Source organism: Plectropomus leopardus, chromosome 7 (genome assembly GCF_008729295.1).
Source record: "Plectropomus leopardus isolate mb chromosome 7, YSFRI_Pleo_2.0, whole genome shotgun sequence".
NCBI lineage: Eukaryota > Metazoa > Chordata > Actinopteri > Perciformes > Serranidae > Plectropomus > Plectropomus leopardus.
In genome coordinates this window covers 6,414,486-6,434,808 of record NC_056469.1, presented here as the reverse complement: position 1 = coordinate 6,434,808, position 20,323 = coordinate 6,414,486, and the positions used below count along the sequence as shown (strand labels likewise).

General features: G+C 38.6%; 2 protein-coding genes across 4 annotated transcripts; one reads left to right on the top strand and one right to left on the bottom strand.

The window, feature by feature from the left end:
• Positions 1–4,724: 4,724 nt before the first annotated feature.
• Positions 4,725–14,948, top strand: LOC121945872 (antizyme inhibitor 1-like). 3 transcript variants are annotated; one of them, XM_042490234.1, is made up of 12 exons: positions 4,725–4,942; positions 6,636–6,757; positions 8,121–8,331; positions 8,529–8,702; positions 9,558–9,730; positions 10,761–10,895; positions 11,112–11,193; positions 11,299–11,373; positions 12,265–12,430; positions 12,569–12,684; positions 13,345–13,565; positions 13,695–14,948. In XM_042490234.1, the coding sequence occupies exons 3-12, from the start codon at positions 8,230–8,232 to the stop codon at positions 13,807–13,809; spliced, it is 1,359 nt and encodes a 452-aa protein (XP_042346168.1). In that variant the 5' UTR covers positions 4,725–4,942; positions 6,636–6,757; positions 8,121–8,229; the 3' UTR covers positions 13,810–14,948. The 3 variants fall into 3 exon arrangements, with proteins under 3 accessions (XP_042346168.1, XP_042346169.1, XP_042346167.1); XM_042490235.1 differs by lacking the exon at positions 4,725–4,942 and adding an exon at positions 5,615–5,842 and having other exon boundaries at positions 13,348–13,565; XM_042490233.1 differs by lacking the exon at positions 4,725–4,942 and adding an exon at positions 5,615–5,842.
• Positions 14,949–15,554: 606 nt separating this feature from the next.
• Positions 15,555–19,805, bottom strand: LOC121945849 (Krueppel-like factor 10). Its single transcript, XM_042490197.1, has 4 exons — positions 19,730–19,805; positions 18,857–19,087; positions 16,951–17,839; positions 15,555–16,763 (listed from the first exon to the last, which is right to left on the bottom strand). The coding sequence occupies exons 2-4, from the start codon at positions 19,076–19,078 to the stop codon at positions 16,501–16,503; spliced, it is 1,374 nt and encodes a 457-aa protein (XP_042346131.1). The 5' UTR covers positions 19,079–19,087; positions 19,730–19,805; the 3' UTR covers positions 15,555–16,500.
• Between the last annotated feature and the right edge of the window lie 518 nt (positions 19,806–20,323).

Sequence of the window (20,323 nt, the reverse complement as noted above, 5' to 3'; positions counted from 1 at the left end):
AAATCTTAAAACTGTTGTAACAGACATGGTACTGTCCTCTTCCTCCATTTCTCAAGAAAATGCTCCCTGATTTTCTTCTATGAATAAAAGTCAACAAATGTTTTCTGTTTGCTCACTTATGCATCTCTGGAGTGAAGGTCTTGCTGTGCACATTGCCTGGTAAATTTTAAAGGGATAGTTTGGATTTTTTGAAGTGCGTTTGTATGGGTCACTTATCCATAGTCAGTGTATTGCATGCAGTAGATGTCAGTTGGCAGCACCCAGTTTGGAAAAGCAGGCAGGAGTCTGCCACAGAAGCCAAACAATGTACTGCTGTGGATGGGGGCCAGCAAAAAAAACCAAAAAAAAAACACTTTAGCCACCTAAAAAATAGTCCAACCTAAAAGAAATGAATATCAGTTTAACTGTACATACTAAGTATTTTCACTGCTTTACCTCTCCGTCAGACAGCCTGTTCCAACAGGAAAGTTATTAACTGCTTCAGTGCCCCATCTAAACTCTTGTCAAAGTCACTGAACTCTATTGACAAAAACAGTCATTTTAACTTGCTGAACACAGGAGCTACTTCTCTACTGTTGCTCCTATCAGATAGTTTGTGTTATTTTGTGACTTTGGTGAGTCAAAACTAAGCCTTTTACACGCCAAAGTCACAAAAAAACAACCAAAAACTGTTGGAGGCAGTGATAGCCAGCTGCTCCTAAGTTCAGCATTGTTAAATCACTGTTTTTCTCAATGGAGTCTGGCTTTAAAAAAGAGAGGAATTGTAACGGGATGTGGTAGCAATTGCAGCACAACAGAGCAGGTGAGTAGTTGGTAATGACCTTTATTTAATCTTTTGGCAGGTTGAATGGAGCAAAGGTGAGTATAATCAGGTTTCAGGTAAGTAGGGAGAGTTATCAGTTCTGGGGTCGAGCAGAGTTCGTAGAGAGACTGGAGTGAGCTCACGTTCACAGATGATAGTTCAGAGTTCGAGTGGGGAAATTGTGAGCAGGAACCAGGAAAAGAGTCTAAAAATGAGTGCTGGATGGTCAAGCATGGAAGTGAAGACAATATGGCAAAGAGTGAGTGGAGTGAGGCTGCTTAAATACTGGCTTGATTGGAGATGAAGAGCAGCTGGGAGCACCAGGTGGAGGTGATGAGGGGGAGTGGCCAGGTGGAGAGAGAAGTGGGGGCGGAGTATGTGAAAAAATACCACAGCAGCAGGAGAGAGACAGCGCAGACTGTGACAGAAATATAATGGCTTTATTTATCAGTTGGAAATCACTGTCTGAGGTTTAGGTAAAACAGTGAAAACATTCTAAATATGGCATACCCTTACAATGACAATGATTTTTTTTTATTGGGACTTTTTTTTTAGGTAGCTAAAATAAATTTTGTTGCTGGACCCTATTCACAGCAACTTAGCTTCTGTGTCAGACTCAAACATACTTCTCCAAACTGGGGGTCTGCTGACTGACATCTACTGTATGTAATATACTGTCAATGAATAGGTACCCTATACAACCCCAATTACAAAAGTTCAGAACTATCCCTTTAACCTAATTATACTTAGTTCACATGGACTAATTATATGAGAAATGCAAGCATGCTAATATGTATACACATAGCCTACATAATAGCCATATTTTTATACATGAGTTGGTGGGTTGCAGTATGTAGGATACAAATGCAATGGAAATGTGCAGTTCCATGACCACACACATACAGTTTGCATGCACTGTTATGGGCATTCTCCAACATGATTTACTAGCAAAATATCTTACAAAGCCTAAAATACAAAAAACATAAAGTACCAGTATTTATTGATGTGGTCTTCCTGGCAATTTTCCCTGAAACAATGTACTTTTACAGTAAACCACATATAATGATCTCAATACTGACACAGAGTTATGATATGAATTTATTGTGATGATTTATTCTGCAATCCATCTTGGCAGAGAGGAAACAAGGGTGAAATGTGCATCATATTTTAGACTGTGTTATTGTTTGACAATCATGGTATATCTCGCTGTATCTCTGCACCGCTGTGACACCATTGTTAAAAATGACATGTCCAGGGAAAGCCCAGAGATAGGTACTTCCTCGTTAAGGTGGCAAATTGTAGCACTCAATAATGGAGCCATTTCACAAAACATGATGGGTTTGTTAAAAATTGCAATTAATATTTTATAAATGTCTATTGTACTTGTCAGAAAACAGACATTCACTGACATTCTTGTGCCAGGCCTTTTAATGAGATTGTATATGCATATTTGTTATATTCATGCAGCCAGTCGCTTTATATTTCCCTGCTTAACATTCAGATCAGTGTGAGCAAAAGTTTGTTTGGAGTTCCTTTTACTAAGCAACATTCTTTGGCAAAAAGAGCTGCTGAGTGACTTAACAACACTTACAACACCAGAGTCTGTTGCATAACACCACTTCACAGTGAGCTTAACCAGATATTTTTGTCCATTGAATAAGTCATTATTCAAATACGCAGGATTTCTGTAGATTTTTAGATGTCTCTTTTGATTGATTGTGTTTATATATATATATATAGACTTTGGTATATAAGACTAATTTTATGCCTAAAACAAACATGATAATCTTTTTTTTTTGCCTTATATCTGTATCTTTTTTATTGTTAAAATATTATGTTTATTGCTCTGTAACTGGAGACTTTTGGTCACTCAGGGTTAATTTATGTTGGGTCTTTCTAAGCCTGTGCGTTGATGTAATCTGTTTGTAATGTTTGCAAATAAGAATTCCTGCTGCACAATGCAGCCACTGGAGTATTTGCGCTCACAGTGGGTGGTACACATGTCTCGCTGTCGCATACCCAGTGGCTGCGATGGCTATTATGATCCAAACAATGGAAATCAAACATTGTGCATTACTGGAAGCCACTTTAGATGCTATGTGTGATTAAGACTTATATATACATAGTCTCATTTAGTGTTGGGAGAAAACAGGCACAAAACACGGAACAGCTTTTGTGTTGCAGTCCAAGGGAAAGACATTGCTGTGCAGCCTTTACAATGGATTCTAAGCAGTAGTTTTATTAGTGAAACAAATGCTGCTATTGTTTATTTTTTCCCTGAGGGGTGCTCAAAGCTCATCTAACACTCTGAGGAATTCCACAACTGTTCTGGTTAGTTAGTTTAAAAGTCAACAACACATGATGCACTGTTTTATGATGTGGGACAATCAGGAGGGTCAGGATTTAGGCCTGCTTTGTTCTTGTTTTTTTGTGGAAGAAAGGGGCATCTGGATGGATGAAACCAAAAAGTTTACTGAATCCCATAACCCAACAGTATGCAGCAGTGGCAGATCTTCTTGCAGGTGGCATGGGCAGCCATCTAGGGTGCCACCTGAAGAAATATCGAATATCGATGGTAAAGTGGAGAGCATTAGGCTGCAATAGACTCCCTTTGTGTACAAAAATAGGTGCATCTGTTTCAAATGTTGTGATCGTAACTGCCTCATGTGTCCTTTATGTTGGCATAGACACAGCCAATAGACAGCACAAGAGGGCAAAGTCAAAGGTTTCAGACAACAACAAACGAGGCAACGGGGGACCTTCCCTATAATACATCCATGCTGGGGAGAGGGTCGTAATAATGTACATTTTAATGGAGATGGGGCCATTAAATACATCGCGACATGTCAATGGAGCATTCTTTTCACTATATTATCAATTTCTTCTGTTATGACACTCTTAAAATCTCTTCGCCTTCTCCAATGTTCATATCACGCTTGAGCTATACTACATTGCCCCCACGATCTCTGGTGGTATGGATATGGATGACATGGCAGTATCCATAACCTTTCAGAAAACATGCACAAATACAAACGAAATGAAAAGAGTATAGACAGAGGGCTCCATCCGTGTCGGCATAGGCTATGTATATAACCCAAAGCAAAAATGAGCCCTTACAGGAGGAAAAAAAGAAAAAAAAGCAAACAAAATCCATCTAGAGTGAAATACAAAACAAGAGAATAATGAAATCTGCATATACAATTCTCTTTTTTGTCATTTATAATTATTGTTTATGTAAGTTTTTATTTGTGTATACAGTTAAAAAGAAAAGCTTAATAATTCTTATACTAACACTAATACTTATAATAACGTTGAGGGGGGTGGGGGGCACATGTACTTGGTCCTTAGAACTGTTTCTACGTGTATTCCAAGTATAGGCTACATAATTTGTTGTATTTTGTTTAGTAAATAAAAGGTGGTAGTACATGTCCCTGTCATTCTGTAACCTTGAAATCACTGAATTAAGAGAACATTGACTACACAGACAATCATGAAAACGAACTTTGACTCATGAGTGGATCATTACATCACAGACATGCTCAAAGGCAAAACATTTTTCACACAATATTTCCAATATTTTTCAAAAAAAGGAAAAACAAATCTGCAAAGAAATTCTATTTGATATGATTTGCAAATATACATTAAAATCTTAACAAAGCTACGACACCGTGACGTTAGACATTTGGATATTTAGATTTGGGAATTTTATTCGAAGTTCTGTGATTCCTGAGACCAAGATGATGTCAATGTTGATATGGAGTCAAAACAGCTCCAGAGGAAAACACTTCCCCTCTGTTTAGTTAACAGTAGCTGAGCTTTCCTTGGCACCCTCCTCCTCCAGTGTCGAGGAGGGAGACATGCAAATTTATCTCCTTGGAAAAAACACTGCCTCAGACCCTGCATGCTCAGAGGCAGGCACAACTTCTCAAAGTCACAACAACAAAAGCAAGGGGACGGGAAAATCCAGTTTGAGCTTGAATTTGAGGCAAAATTCAGGCTTCCATTCATGTACTTATTTGTCATGGGACTAGTTCTTTGCAACTGCTGATTACAAAAAAAGGGAAGATTCTGCAAACTTTATTGGACAGCATTTTGTCCTTATTACTGAGCCATGGAAAACACAATGAAGACATAACACAGGTAATTCTTAGAAAAATCTGCATTAACCTTTTTAACATAGAGATTATTATTATTATTATTATTATTATTATTATTATTATTATTATTATTATTATTATTATTATTATTATTATTATTATTATTATTTGTCATCATCATAGACAGAGCCCAAGATTAACAAGGTGTGATTTTTTGCTGGATATATTTGGATATTTATTTAAATATTCTGAAAATGTGTGTGTGTGTGTGTGTGTGTGTGTGTGTGTGTGTGTGTGTGTGTAAAAAATATATAAAATATTTATATAGGCCTATTTATTTCGAGGGTAACATTATTAATGTTTTAAAATTATTGTTATTGTTGTTAGAATATTAATATTTTTTATTGAAAGTCCGCATAGTCTTTGTGAACTCCTCCCATTAAAAATGCGTTCAGCTCCCCACATTTTAGTATGATGAGACCGGAATTATGTTTCTATAAATTCTCATTCTTAATTTATGCTTAAGATAAATTTAAAAAAAAACAACGTTAAAAATACTTTCATCTGATAGATATTTGGGCATTGCGTTTTTATTTCAACATTGGTGCTTTGCTTTACTCGAAAAAAATTACATTATGTTCATTAATGTTAATTTTATTTTGATATTTAACCGGATATGTAAGTGTTGGTGTCACTGTAGTTTTACCTGCCTGACGCTCCTGTCCGTCGGTCTGTCTTAAACGCACAGTCGACCTCCACTGTTGCCTTCCGCTCGGCCGTTTGAAATAATCCCTACTAGCCTAGCTTGCATCGACGAGACCTCGACCTAATCCACCTCGTCTATGGCCGTTATCATTTTCTCTTTTAGTAACCCCACCACTCTTTAAAAATTCCGCCTAAAAAGAAAAAGCGTTCTGTCCCCTCTTTTGGGCTTTCAGCAGCCGTAAGTACTGCTAACCTGGCTAACCGCGCTGTTAGCTTGCTAATTAGCATGTTGTTTAATTGACCGGGTAACATAGCTTTTGCCAACAAGCCATATATGCTAGTTAAAGGGATTAAAGATAACGTAATGTGTGTAACATTAATATTAAAATTCGAGTAACTAATTCTTGTTAAGCTACAACATGAATTACATCCTATGTTTCTGGGTAGCTAACGCTAATGTCTCCTGCTACCTTTACCAATGAACGCAAAAAGATGTGCTAAAATAGAAAGCTAGGTAGTTTACTGTATGTCAGAAGTATTAAATGTAATTTAGAAATGGTAGCAGGCAGCTTGGTATTTGGCTAATCACGCAGAGTGAACGCGTAAAAACACCTTTTGCTGCTGTGACTCAATATAGCGAAATACATTAATTCATTCTAAACTGCTGGTCATGATTGCATCAGTTTAGCTTACTTTTTATGGACCATGGTCCAAACTAACAAAGGATGGCAGTTCGGGAGTTAACAGCCTTTACAGGAAATATGTGTCACATACAGAGTAGATCATGAATATACACGAGTGTGCAGCTCCCACTTCTCCTTCCGTTGCATTTGAACTCTCAACATTTTTCCTGCTCAGCCGTTTACCAATGTTTCTCTACCACTTACAGATCTGAATGTACAAATACTGCATTAATGTTAAGGCAGACTGGAGCATGTGTCAGCGGGGACACAGTTGCTCTCCCTGTCAGAGTTGTTTTGTCTTTCATTGACCGATTTCTGTGTGTCCTGTCCCCATCTGTCCGTTTGCAGGTGTACAACAACTATCCGGAGGATCTAGGGGCAGCTCTATACCGAGAGCAATTTGACTTCAACGCCGAGCCACCTTGGGATCCTAGCTGATAGTGGACGAGTTCATCTCAGGACTCATCCATGTGAGTACATTCGGTGGAATATATCCTGTTTGACTGAAGAAATGTTCACATTAGTAAAACATATGCAAATAACACATCCTTTGCATTTGTGTGTCTCTGCTTCAATAGATATATTTATATATCATTGTACATTAATGCATTGTGACAAATAGTTTTTCTGGAACTCTTGTCAGAAGAAATAGAAGGAATTATTAACAAGCTGTGTGACCCAGATAAATCACAAACAGGCTACAGTTATTTTTGATTTTGCATTTCAGATCTATTTTCAGAACTTCTATGAAAATAACAGGATGCTGTGCTCGGCACTGCTTTTATCACATGTAGTTTTTTTTTCTTGCTCTGAATTAGTTGCAATAAAGGAGATAATTATTTGGTTATAGATATTAATCCTGCAAATAGTGATTACATTTGCAGTGTAGTTCTTTCTGCAATGTAATGTGAATAGAATGCACGATTAGTTCTTTCAAAAGGGACATGTTGTGAGTAATACAGTTAAGCATTTTCTAAGTTACATAAAGTCTTAGTTGATTTTTATATAGAATTTGGGGTTGAGTTATCTCCCATTCTTTTCTTTTAAGCGTTGTTTCTGCAGGGGACTCCATAATTTTAACCTACGTCTATTTGTAATTCTAACAAGATAAGCGAATTTCACAATGAAATTGAGGAGGCACTGCAAATGTACCCATCTCTCTTTCTGTCAGTTCGTGTGTTAGTATCGGACCTGTCATTATTCTTGCAGAATATTTCCCATCAGACTTCACAGGGTTTGTGGGAGTAATGGGCATACTGCACTCTTTGGGTGAGGTCACCCCCACCTTGACCCAGTTGTCAGCAATACAGCAGGTTTTCTAGGCACATTGTTGGTCTCCCTGTTTGACCTCCCAAAACTATAGCCCTGTCACATCTGCTCCAGTCCAGACAACTGTGCCTCTCCGATGTATTGTGCAACATTATTGAAAGTAAAGTTGTGGCAGCAATGCCGCCAGTATTGTACCTTTTTTAATTCCAGCAAAAAGAACCTCCACGGGTCACCAGCTCAGGGATTAATGGTGAATGTTGGGAGTAATTGATGGTAAAGTAAATGAACTCTGTGCCCCAGACTCTATTTTCACAACGGCTCTTTAGAAGAATAGGCCTCTTGGACAAAGCTATCCTGTAACGTAGAGCCTGCTCTGTGCTCTGATTGGATGCTCCCTGAAAATGACTTGTTTGATTGGGGATTTCATCAGACAGGTTTAGCTTCCAGCGACTGAATAAACTAGAAACTGGCTGGACAACATCAATGAATATGCATTATCCAGATATGACTGATTTGTTTTGCTTCTTTCTGTCTTATGTTGCCTTCTCTCATTTTCTTGTACAGTTTGTTGCACAAGTCTAGGACCCCAGGGGCTCAAGAGGGTGCGAGCAAGACCACTTCGGACTAGCCACGTTCTTTATGCCTGTTGGATTAGAAGAAAACGGTTGAGAGGATGAAAGGAATCACTGATGAACCACAGTACTCTGTCTGTCTGCTGGAGGGAGGAACAGCCCTCTATGACGTGATTGACAATCACATTTATGAACAAACTCTGGTAAGGGGTCTCACTGCAACAACATGCACATTTGGCACACGCCTAACAAACCTCAATTTCTTACTGTCTTTGCTTTGTCTCTTATTGTATTGTGTCATTTATTCACATTGAAAGGTCACACACAGACACACTTTTGCAAAAGGTGGCAGTGTGTATTTTCTCTGATTCATCCACATTTCTTTTTCCTTCTTCCTCAGTCTGAGAAGAATGCATTCTTTGTAGCAGACCTGGGAGTTATAATGAGGCAGCATGTTCGCTGGCGAACCCACATGGCCCAAATTCGACCCTACTACGCTGTCAGATGCAACAGCAGTCCAGCTGTTATTGAAGTTCTTGCTGCCCTTGGCACTGGATTCATTTGTACCAACAAGGTACTCTCTCACAGACTTGTTATATCATTGTTGTCAGTTCAGGGTTTGCAACACAAAATAATCATAGAGATGATACGCTCTGTTTGGGCTCAGTCTTGCACACTCAGCTGAATATCGTTTTATTAACAAGTGCTTTTAAAGAAGTTTACTACCGTCATTTTTTGGTTCATTAATGTACTATGCCTCTCTGTACTTAAACACATACTACTACTTTTGTCAAGATTTATATTGCACAACTCTTGGTACACAATTTGTAAAAAAGACCTAGAGCAGTGATACTTGATTCACAGCCTGTGGGCCAGGTTTGGCCCATGTTAGGGTGGAGTGTGGCCTGCTAGCATCTTCTAATTCACATTGAATTGGATTCACACAGGATTTGTTTGTACTTTAAATGCATAGAAATGCACCAAAATAGAGCTTGATTATTCAAAATAACTGCCTGGGAAGGACACCCAGACCCAAACATAAAAACCATCTAATACATGTAGTAGCTCTACATAATGATTTATGTCTCTACAGTAGTTGAGAAATTAAAGTACCTGGAAACGTATCCACTGTATCACAAGAAAAATTGGACAAATAGCTCAAAATCCACTTTATATCTTGAAGACCATCAAAAATATACATCAAACATAGTGTTTTTTATTACTTGGCCTGGCCTCTTGTCATTTTACAAATTGGCCCCTGTAAAAAGCAAGTGCCTGACATAGAGGCACCACCAAGTGGTCAGTGTTTCTCAGTGCCAAGCTTTTTCTATATAACAATGCAGGATTGTTATGATATGATGAACTGTTGACTAGCCCACATACATTATATTAATGAGACACTCTTCTGTTTTTGTCTCTTGTAATTAAGTCTGAGCTTGAGCTGGTCCAGAACCATGGCATTCCCTCTGAAGATATCATCTACAGCGGCATTTGCAAACAGGTCTCCCAGATTAAATACGCTGCTAAGAACAGCATTGACCTGCTGGTGTGTGATAATGAAGCTGAGCTTCGCAAGATTTCTCGCTGCCACCCCAATGCCAAGTAAGTGCTTGATAAGTATTAGCGCCAGTGCCAGTGATCATGTGACTTGAAAGCTGCTATTTCAACACCTTCAAGTAGTTGGCTTTGTGCCATTATGTCACCTTTTTAACTTTTTAATAGATGACATCGCATCACCCAAATCCTGGCTTCCACCCATTGGCTCCCTGTTCGTTTTAGAATTGATTTCAAGATTTTACCGATCCCTTTAAAAGGTCATCTGTGTCTGGCCCCAAGCTACATGACAGAAATGTCGACCCGTCATGAGCCAGTTCACAGCCTTAGATCCTCAGGTGGCTTCCAAAGTCGAGGCTTAAATCTTAAGGTGACCGTGCCTTTGCCATCAGGGCCGCTCAGCTTTGGAGCGACCTGCTTGAGGAGATGAGGCTCGCAGAATCAGTGACTTCTTTTAAACCACTTCTTAAAATCCATTTTTATACACATGCTTTTATGTGATGTCATCTTTTTATTTCTTTTATCTTTCTAATTTATGTTTTATTTGTTTTATTTATTTTTATTTATTTTTTTTTTATTTTTGTTGTTATTTTTGGTTTATTTCTTTGTATTATTTTACATTTACATTTTACGTCTTGCATTAATTGTTTATGTGGTTTTAATTTTATCCTAACTCCACCCTAGTTTTGTTTCGCTCGTGTTCAGTGGGACTGTTTTTTTTTCAGTTGTTGTATCGCCATCTATGTATCCCATTTCTGCTTTGCTGCGTGTGTCAAAGCACTTTGTAAAGTCTGTTTTTAAAGGTTCTGCATAAATGAAGTTATTATTTTTACACCTGTTTTATATACCACCCATCTTACAAGATTTCGCTTAAAATACAGCAGGTTGTTTTTTATCTTCTGATATATTGCCAGTTGCAAAGGACTTTGTCTAGTCACGTTTTGTAAAATTATCTGGTCTTGGCTTCAGATATTTTATAGTTTAATATGCCAGTTCTTCAGCTTATTCTAGTTGTGTACCACTTTTATTTAACTCATCTGGTTTCTCCTTCCCTCTTTGTGTCCTTTATTTGATTCAGGCTGCTGCTACAGGTCTCAACAGAAGCATCCAGCCAGGACGATGAGATGAGCATGACATTTGGCTGTTCGCTCAAGGACTGCAGGCATCTGCTGGAGAGAGCGAAGGAGTTGGGTGTGCAGGTGGTCGGGGTCAGGTGAGACCTACAAAAAAAAAGCACTGTGTCTGGTTATGAAGCACTTTTAAGAAATATACATATATATACATATATGCACAAGAGCCAAGGCAGCACTCTTTAACTCAGCCTGAACATATTTAGTTCAACCTGCTTAGGGATCAAATTTTAACTCCATGGAAAGGTGCCAAAAGCTTGACCATTAACTGCCCTTTTTCCCTCATTTCCTCCCCGCAGGTCGAACATTTCCAGCTCCTGTGAGGACGACCAGGTGTACGTTCATGCCATATCTGATGCCCGTTGTGTCTTTGATATGGGAGTAAGTGATCTTCGTGTTCATTTTTCTGACTAGCATGAAGTACGGAAACACTTTGGTGATCACTGGTGTTACTGGTTACTTATTTACAATCTTTGTCTGTTTCAGGAGGAAATTGGCTTCAACATGAAAATCCTGGACATTGGCGGTGGTTTCAGTGGCTCTGAGACCCAGCTGGAACTGGTCAGTATCTTATCTGCTTTTTACATGATACTAATTAAGGACACATTTGGCAGTTTAACCTGTATGTGCAATGCTGGTTAAGAGTTATTTCACAATAAAGATTGAGCTGTTCCCTTGGTCTATGTTTACAATGGAATTCCACTGTTACAATATTGCAATCATCACCACAACATCATTTTATTGCATTTAAGTCACATTCTTTTAGAATTATGAGAAGAAGAAAAAAATCATATTTTGAAAAACAGTGTATCATATCAAGCATAGCTGGCCTGATTTACCCTTTGCAACCTGAGAAAATGGGCCTGATTTCTTTTAAAAACATGGGAAGAAGGCAATGAGCAACAATAGACAAACATTACCCAAAAAATTTGCAAGAATTTAGTTTTTTTTTAAATAAAAGTACAGTTAAATTACCTTTAAATAGTAAAATAATTAAATAAATAAAAAGAAAGTTAAACAGACAGAAAAGACCTGGAAATAGTGCTTAAAAATATAATAATTTTGTAACAATTGTAATCAGTCATTATGATAATTATGAACATTGTTTTAACTTAGCCTTTTTATGACATTTTCCCTAGTTTTTTTTAAAAAGAGTTTATCGAAATTACTCATTTCTTGCAATTTGTGAAATACTTACAACCAATTTGCTTCTTGCCTTTCCTGTGTTTTTGAAAGAAATCAAGCCAATTTGCTGAGGTTTCAATGGGTTAAATACTTAAGGCATCTGAAAGCAGCATAATGTAAGTAATGTAAGCACCCCAGCTGTCAAAGAGTTAAACCACTCCTCCAAGGCCAACCATATAATTGGATTAAGTAACATTTTTACTGTACATTTTTAAAAGCTCTACACATTTTGGTTCCTCCTTTTTACCACAGTCGTCTCTTTTGCAGATCAACAGTGCTGTCATGTCTATGGTGGACCTTTACTTCCCTCCTTCCACTGGAGTCTCCATCATCGCTGAGCCCGGCAGCTTTTTTGTGTCCTCTGCTTTCACTCTGGCTGTGAACATCATCTCCAAGGAGGTGGTGGCACGTGATCGCCAGGACCAGGGACATGGTCAGTGGCATGGTATTCCCTGAGAGAATATGTTAATAAAGATATTAAAGCTTCTTTTAGTCTGACTGCATCTCTGCCACAGAGAGTTTTAAAATGAATCCATTTCACAGATTTTTTTTCTGCCATCTCTCTGAACAGATGATCCATCTCCAAACGATGAGCCGGAGTTCCAGTACTACATGAATGAGGGAGTGTACGGATCATTTGCCAGCAAACTGTCTGAAACGCTGATTCCTGCTCCATCCGTTCACAAGGTGAGTCTGTGAAATTCTCTTATGCTTGAGATTTAACCACAGCATGTTTCTCAGTTAAGTTTTTTTTATTAAGTGGACATGATAGTCAAACATCACATCCTAATAAAAAACCATCTATGAGAGGTAGAATGGGTATTTTTTATAAAAGTGTTTTTCTACTCAGTTAAAAAAAAAAAATCCAGTCAATGCAAGCACTGTTGAAAAAAAAAATCTGTGAAAGTGCAGAAATAACTGAAGCGCAGTCAAGAGCATGCCATTGATGTCGGCCCACACTCTGCCATTACAAGCCCCAAATTTTTCTTTCTTTGACTACACATCAACACTAACATATTCCCAAAAATCTTCACCCCAGAAAGAACGTTTTAAAAGATCTATTTTCAGACCTAAAATGTAGTGTGTGGAGGAAAAGCCAAAATGCATGGAAAAAGCTATGTTTTCAAATGTGCCTGTTTGTGTGGACAAGGCCTCATTTTCCTTTAACAATGTTGTAGAAATGTTGAAATGAATTTCATGATGTAAAAACTGAAAACCATGTATAGGTAGATGCAAGTAAAAAGGCTAGGCATGCTAAATGCGATTTCTTACAACCCAAACCCAATCTAGTTGTTCAGGATTGTTGTTGTGTTGGATTACTAAATAACCTCTCCCCTCTTCCTTTAGCAGAACACGTCCCTGGATGCTCCGGTGTTCAGCAGCAGCCTGTGGGGTCCCTCTGGGGATGACCTGGACCAGGTAGTGGAGCACTGTCTATTGCCTGAGCTCAACATCGGAGACTGGCTCACCTTCACCCAAGCAGGAGCCTACAGTATGGGCCAGCCACTCTGCACCGCCACTGACTCACCACCACCCCCTGTATACTACGTTATCTCCTCCAGAGACTGGTAAGTGACTCAATGGTGGGGTATTTTCAAATTAAAAGCGTGTTGCAAAGATCACAGTTCAAAAGAAACCCTCAGAATGTTTTCTGTGCAAAAATGTGTCCTTGACGCCTGTTTGTTGTCGCCCACCAGGTTTGAGATGCAGGACACTGGTGTCACCCATGAGGCTACGCTGAAGAACTTCTCTTTGGTCCCTTATTTTCTAAATTCCTGCCAAACAGAGGCTGCTCTGTCTGTCCCAGCTTAGCACTCATCTGACTAGGGAGACTTTTAACTTGACTGGTTTCTGCTGCTAGCTTCCTCTGGTCTACATTCCACTGGGATGGACTAAAACGACTGCAGATATAGCTGGGACCAGGCTGAACTCATGTTACAAACCCCAGTATTCTGTATAGCAAGTCATTAGACCTGGAAAACCCAAATTGATGTTAATTAGTGTGCAACAAAATGGATGAGTCCTCCAAGACAGATGCATTCTTCCCTTTGCTTCAGGCATCCCATGGCTCTACAGTTTACACCCATACAGTTGACATGTAATGATAATTAATTATTATATCTGACAGATGTATTATCTATGTCTTCATCGCTGTTGCCAGTAAAGTAAAATGTTTATCCCTGAGTGAAAGTGCATTCAAACGGAAACACAATTCTGAGATCTTGTGAGATTATTTGCTACAAGATGCATATTTATGATTTTAACTGGTTGTATAGTTTATTGTGTTACAAGAGCCTGATTTCATTATTCCATTTTATGACATGTTGTCCTCAGTGTTTGGAAATGAACGTGTGCATACGAAGGTGTATTTACTCGTATTTGTTCAAGTAAATGAAGCCAGTGTGATCTATGTTTGGTATCACCAGGAAATCCACGTGTAGGAAAATTCTTTGCGGGCTGCTCTGGTGTGATTGAGAAGTTAGTGGCTCAGTGTTTAACAATTAACTGGTGTTTTAGAGTTTTTTCTTAATGAGTCACTTGGTCCCAGACTAGAGAAGCAACAGCAGGTAACTGCTATGTCAGGACATAGCGCAGCAGGTTCATTAGACAGCATGTGCTGCAGACAGAACAAGGGATGTGTTGATGGAAAACGAATCAGCTGACATGAATCTGAGTCTTTCAAAAAAGTATTTATAATGCTAGAACCTGTTTTGCTATTTGAATTGAATTTGATTTCTTTTTTCTTTTTCAAAAATTAGAGGATTGTGTTGAAAGAATATTATTTTCCGACTCTGCAAGTATTCTTGCAAAGTGTGTACTATATCTGTGAAGTTGTGTCCCAATCTGTGTTTAAGGCATGATGAATTATCAGGCATTTGCCTGTCAGTAACTTATGTATCTGTGCTTGTCAACATGAGCAGTAATAAACATCTCATTGACTGGACTGTGAACCACTGTGTGTTATTATTAATAAGGTGAAAAGGGTAAAAGTTTCGACTAACATATCAACACTAAGACAATTTCCCAGTGTATTACTTATGTTTAGACTGATTTTTTTTCATATTATGAGTTTTCCAAAATGTTTAAAAATGCTAATGAGGCATTATCTTATTAAACGTGCAAAATATTTGAACATTGGATGAAGCCAGGCTCAAAGTTCTACTTTCATTTTGTTGATATTAGAGTGAAAGATTTTTTCTTTTTTACATTTTTGGGGAATTTCAGATATCTCTTTATCAATTTATAAATCAGTCATTAAAAATAAATATTTGCCATGTTTTAGTGATAAAATGATCCATAAATTAGGCTATGAATCAAATATGAACAGACCCCTCAGTAAAAAAAACAAAATATAAAGCATAATATACTGTAGATAGGAATAAATCGGGAAAGTTTGGTGTATATAAGTGCTAATGAAATGGAGATTTTTGGCTCAGAGTATGAGAAAAAACTGCCTTAAAAGAGATATATATTGTAAAATTCCATACATATTTAGACAAAAATAAGACAATTTTAACAATATCACCATGAATTTTCCCTAGCTATTAGGACAATTATTTTTGTAGTAACATTTTCTTGAAATGTTATGTTTAATATGCAAGTAAGACATTATCTAGTTAAATATGGACTTTTGCATACATTTCCAGAACAGAAGTTGCTAAAATAAACAGCTAAATGTGTTTTTCGAGGGTTTTTCTTTCCTGTAGTCTGAAAGAATACATGTTATGGAAGCAAAATAGCCTAAATTCTCAAAATTGATGACTTATTTTCACCTGTAGTGTCTCCCCTTTACAGACCTATAATTTTCTTATGGATGCCCTGCTGCTACTGCACATACATACCTACATAACAGGTAACCACTTTCAGAAATCATTTCATAACATGATGACTTAGTTCATTTCTTATCCTGGATAATGTGATCAAAGGCTAACAACGAGTTATTCTCCCTCTGCAATTACATGTTAAGTTGGCAGGACACATGCTACACTAAAAGAGATCTGGACATTTAAAAACAAAAAAACAAAAATCAAGAAAATATATATTCAACTTTAATAAAGAATTCTATTTTCCCTGCAAGAAATAAATGTGCAAAATTGTTTTTTTTTTTTTTTAAACAAATAGATTAGTGTTTGGCACAAAGGAGCAATATTTAACATTCTTTGGTCTTGTATAACTGAAAAGTAAACATGTTTAGCATTCATTTGTAAAAGTGTGATGGAAATGCATTACAAAACAGTATCTAAAGTTGATATTTTCAGTGTAAATACTGTATTTAGTGTTAAAAGCAGTCGTTTGAAGTCAGATATAATCAGACTCAACACCTCGTCCTTATTCAAACAATCAAAGACTTTAAATGCAACTTAATGTACTTTTCAGCCGTGTTGTTCCAGTGTAATGAGCTGTCTGGCGATGTGTAGAGGCACACACTCCTCCGCACTGTTAGACTCACAAAGCCTCACATTCAGTATCACAGTTTTTACTTTGCCGTCTCATCAGGACATCTCAGAGAGAGTTTGATGACGACAGACAGAGTGTTGTGGAAGCAGCAGCCTGGGCGACCTTTAACATCCAGCAGGGCGTCTTCCTCTCTGCTAGGTGTCGTCGGGCGTGCTTAGCAAGGTGGTCGCTGCGCATGAAGCGGCTTAAGCAAACAGGACAGGCGAACCGTTTCTCTCCTGTGTGAGTACGTCGGTGGCGTGACAGCTCATCGGAACGAGCGAAGCGTCTCTCGCAGCCCTCCCACTTGCATTTGAAGGGCTTTTCGCCTGTTGGAACACATAAAGTAAAGTGGAAAATGAGGATTTGGGGGATTTAGTCCTACCGGGTGGATAGAGGAATCTCATTCATCACGTATCTTTTTACAGATGATGCTGCCCTTTAAGTATCCAAAAATTTGATCTCTGATTAAAATACTTTTTTTCAACATCTGTATTAAAATCTTTCATGTCTTACCTGTGTGTGTCCTCATGTGGGCCTTGAGATGGGAGCTCTTGAAATACGTCTTCCTGCAGACCTCATGGGGACAAATATGACTGCGAACACGGGACACTTCTGGCTGCAGTGGGTTTTGTCTTTGCTCCAACAAGGCACGACCAGGCGCGGGGGCGATGGCTGCCAGCTTGGTGCCACCAGGGGTCACCGGTGCTGGCTGGACGTAGAGTGTAGGGACAGTCGGCTGTGAGACAAGGAGCATGACAGGGCATTTTGCCATCTGACCCCCTAGGAGGAAGACCTGGGCAGGAGAAGCTGCTAGTGTTTGTGGTTGTATGTGCTGCTGTTGTGGTGCAGTGGTGATAGGAAGGTGTTGCTTCTGACCGTCAGAGGGTGAGACGGAGGAGGAAGAAGACGGGACAGGAAAGATCTGGCAATAGACAGGCACAGAAGAAACCCCTGAGCATCCAGCTGGGGCAGAGGAGACGGCCTGAGATGTGTGTGATTTATCATCCAGACTTGAAGCACTCATTTGGGTCTGGCTGGCTTCACCCACATTTGGCAGAGTCACAGTGGAAGACTCGAGTGTTACAGCTGCATTAGAGTCACTCTGTATTACACTACTCTCTTTACTGTTCAGCCCAAATTCAGAGCTCAAATCTGTTTTTAAGTCTTTTGAATGGTCTTGAGTGAGTCTGGGGTGGACGTCACAGGAGCCACGCTGACCCTCTGAAGTGTGACGGATTACACTGGTGCACTGAAACCGCTGTGGAGAAGCGACCGTGTGCGTCTGCAGGTGAGTCTCCTCTACTGGCTGCCAGCTTCCAGCTGCTGCAGGCTGAAGTGAGGTTGCTGCTGAGGGTGAATGGGTGGCTTCAAAGTTGAGTGGACTGTATGGCGGTGTCATACACTGAAAAGACAGGAGGGTTATTCATTCATTATTTCATTTAAAAAATCAATCTTTCAAAATGGACATCTTTTTTCAAATTGATGCGAAAAGCCCCACTCTTATCAAAGGGCATTTATATAATTTCTCATTAAATAGAAAGTTCACTTATTTTTGATTTTGGAGTGAACTACCCCTTTGAGTTGTATATATGTGTGTATATTTTTAAATGAATATTTGTGTATATATGTGTGTATATTGGTATCTTATATTTTTTGTTCTTCATTTTATACTTCACATTTGACTTGAATTGATTATTGTTAACTTGAGTTTTTTTTCATTGTTTTATATTAACTTTTGTACAGCACTGTGTAATTGTTAATTTTGGTATGTAGGCTACTACATAAATAAACTTTATCATTATTGCTACTTGACAAATGTATAACTGTCATTAACCCTTTTACACTTATGCAAATTGGCTTGATTTCTTTCAAAAGCATGAGAAGAAGGCAATCAGCAGTGAAACAAATGACCCAAAAATTAGCAATGAATTAGCTAAAAGTGCAAGAACATGACATGCAAATTGTAATACAATTCGTAATTATTATAATTATACATAAAGTTTTTCCCAAACTTTTTAATTGTTTTTTCCCAAGACATTTTTCTTAAGCTTTTTGAAAATCATTTTTTAAAATCTACTAATTTCTTGCAGTTCATAGACCATTTCTTACCAACTTGGTTACTGTCTATTTTCCCATGTCCCTGAAAGAAATCGTACCAATTTTCTCAAAAGTTTAAATACTTGTGAAAGGTGTCTGAAAAGAGCACGAGGAAAATGATGCTCCAGGTTTCAAAGGTTTAACCTTAAGCCAGGAGCACAATGCAAAAAGATGGTCCAGCAGTGCTCAGAGCAAGTTAGAGATGACTTTGCTGGCCAAAATTCAAGTAAAAGCAAGTAGCAGAGCATAGACAACCTTCAAAGTGATGTTAATACTATATTCTGGGCCAGATTACAAGTGTCAACCAATATGAATCACTTACCAAAAGAGGGTCCTGTGGAGCAGTGGACCCATACAGGACTGAGTCATCCTCCGAGCAGTCGGAGGACGGAGTCAAGGGTCTGAAGTGCCTGAGCTTGAAGCTCCGGGTCTTCCAGTGTTTAGTCATGGACATCAGAGCCTCCACAGCCTCCATGTCACCTGCACCCAAAGCAGCAGGCTGGAATTCACTCTGCATGTCTGCATGGAGCTCCTCAACTTCCATGTTGTAGCTCTGACAAAAGAGCAAAATGAGTGTAAGACACCTTTGATCATACATTTTGAATATATGACACGTTGTTGTTTGTTAGTGAACTTGTCTTCACGAGATCATTTGTATCTCTGTTGAATTTAAAGATTTACACAATCAACCACAGACTTTGTACATTTTGGGAAAAGACATGGGCTAGTCCACGAAGTCCCAGCATGCTCAATCAATAGTTTAATTGATTTTGCCATTCATCAGTATATGCAGAATATGTAAAGGATCATGTGAAGTGAGCATGATCAGCTGCTGCTCTCTCAGCCCTTTCACCTACTTCCCTGGGGGACAAAAGCACCAACTGTGCAGCTGCTTACACAAACACTTCACTCCTCCCTGACCATGACACACACACATCACACACACCTTCATATTCCTGACCAACTATCACTGCTGGTGGAATGAACTATGACCCAGATATTAACTATTCATCATAAGCCTTGACAACCATAAATAAATATGGAATAAACAAAAGCAATTACACTAGGTATCTATATCTATCTATATTTAAGATTATAATATATTTTAGGATTTTTAAAAATATATTTTAGAATTTAAATACTCCTCATTTAATAAGATGGAATACATGACACTGTTAAAAATGTATTTACTTACTTTTTTGCGGCTGTTTTAGGTGTTCAGATATCCAGTTTAACTCCAGAGTGCTCGTCCTTCCTTCTCAAACCAAAATTGGATGTTTTCTAATCGGCCTTGATTCCCATTCAAAGTTTCAAACGCGGTGAGGAAGAGGTGGGCCGGACTTAACCTGTTGACCAATAGGACGCAAAGGTGTGTTAGTCGCCGACCAATGGGAGCGAGACTCGCTGCGTGATCGGGGCCTGACAGCACCGTGAAGGCAGCGTGGTACACAACAGCATGGGCGTGTGAAAAACATTCCTCACAACACCTCCCTTCACCGACCCACCCCCACTAATACACACACACACACACACACACACAAACACACCTTCCATGACTAATCAGATTTTAGAAAGATGAAACAAAACAGATGCTCGCATTCAGCAAGATGTTGGTTCTCAATATAGATTTATCCAGATTTAATCTAATATTTTTGGCATTATAATTAAGTTTAAATACTCACTAATTTCCCCCAAAATGCATTATGCAACATTATTACACTATCAAATGACCAAAATCTAGGCCACAGGCAAAGCAAATCTTACTCCTCAAAATGTGTGTGTAATTGAC

What these genes read in the sequence shown, in the direction of transcription:
- LOC121945849 (XM_042490197.1), bottom strand. Translation starts at nt 19,078, where the DNA reads ATGGAAGTTGAGGAGCTCCATGCAGACATGCAGAGTGAATTCCAGCCT. An exon ending in CTCCACAGGACCCTCTTTTG is followed by an intron (nt 17,840 to 18,856) that starts GTAAGTGATTCA and finishes CTGTCTTTTCAG; the next exon opens with TGTATGACACCGCCATACAG. An exon ending in CCACATGAGGACACACACAG is followed by an intron (nt 16,764 to 16,950) that starts GTAAGACATGAA and finishes GTGTTCCAACAG; the next exon opens with GCGAAAAGCCCTTCAAATGC.
- LOC121945872 (XM_042490234.1), top strand. Translation starts at nt 8,230, where the DNA reads ATGAAAGGAATCACTGATGAACCACAGTACTCTGTCTGTCTGCTGGAG. An exon ending in ACATTTATGAACAAACTCTG is followed by an intron (nt 8,332 to 8,528) that starts GTAAGGGGTCTC and finishes CTTCTTCCTCAG; the next exon opens with TCTGAGAAGAATGCATTCTT. An exon ending in CTGAGACCCAGCTGGAACTG is followed by an intron (nt 11,374 to 12,264) that starts GTCAGTATCTTA and finishes TCTCTTTTGCAG; the next exon opens with ATCAACAGTGCTGTCATGTC.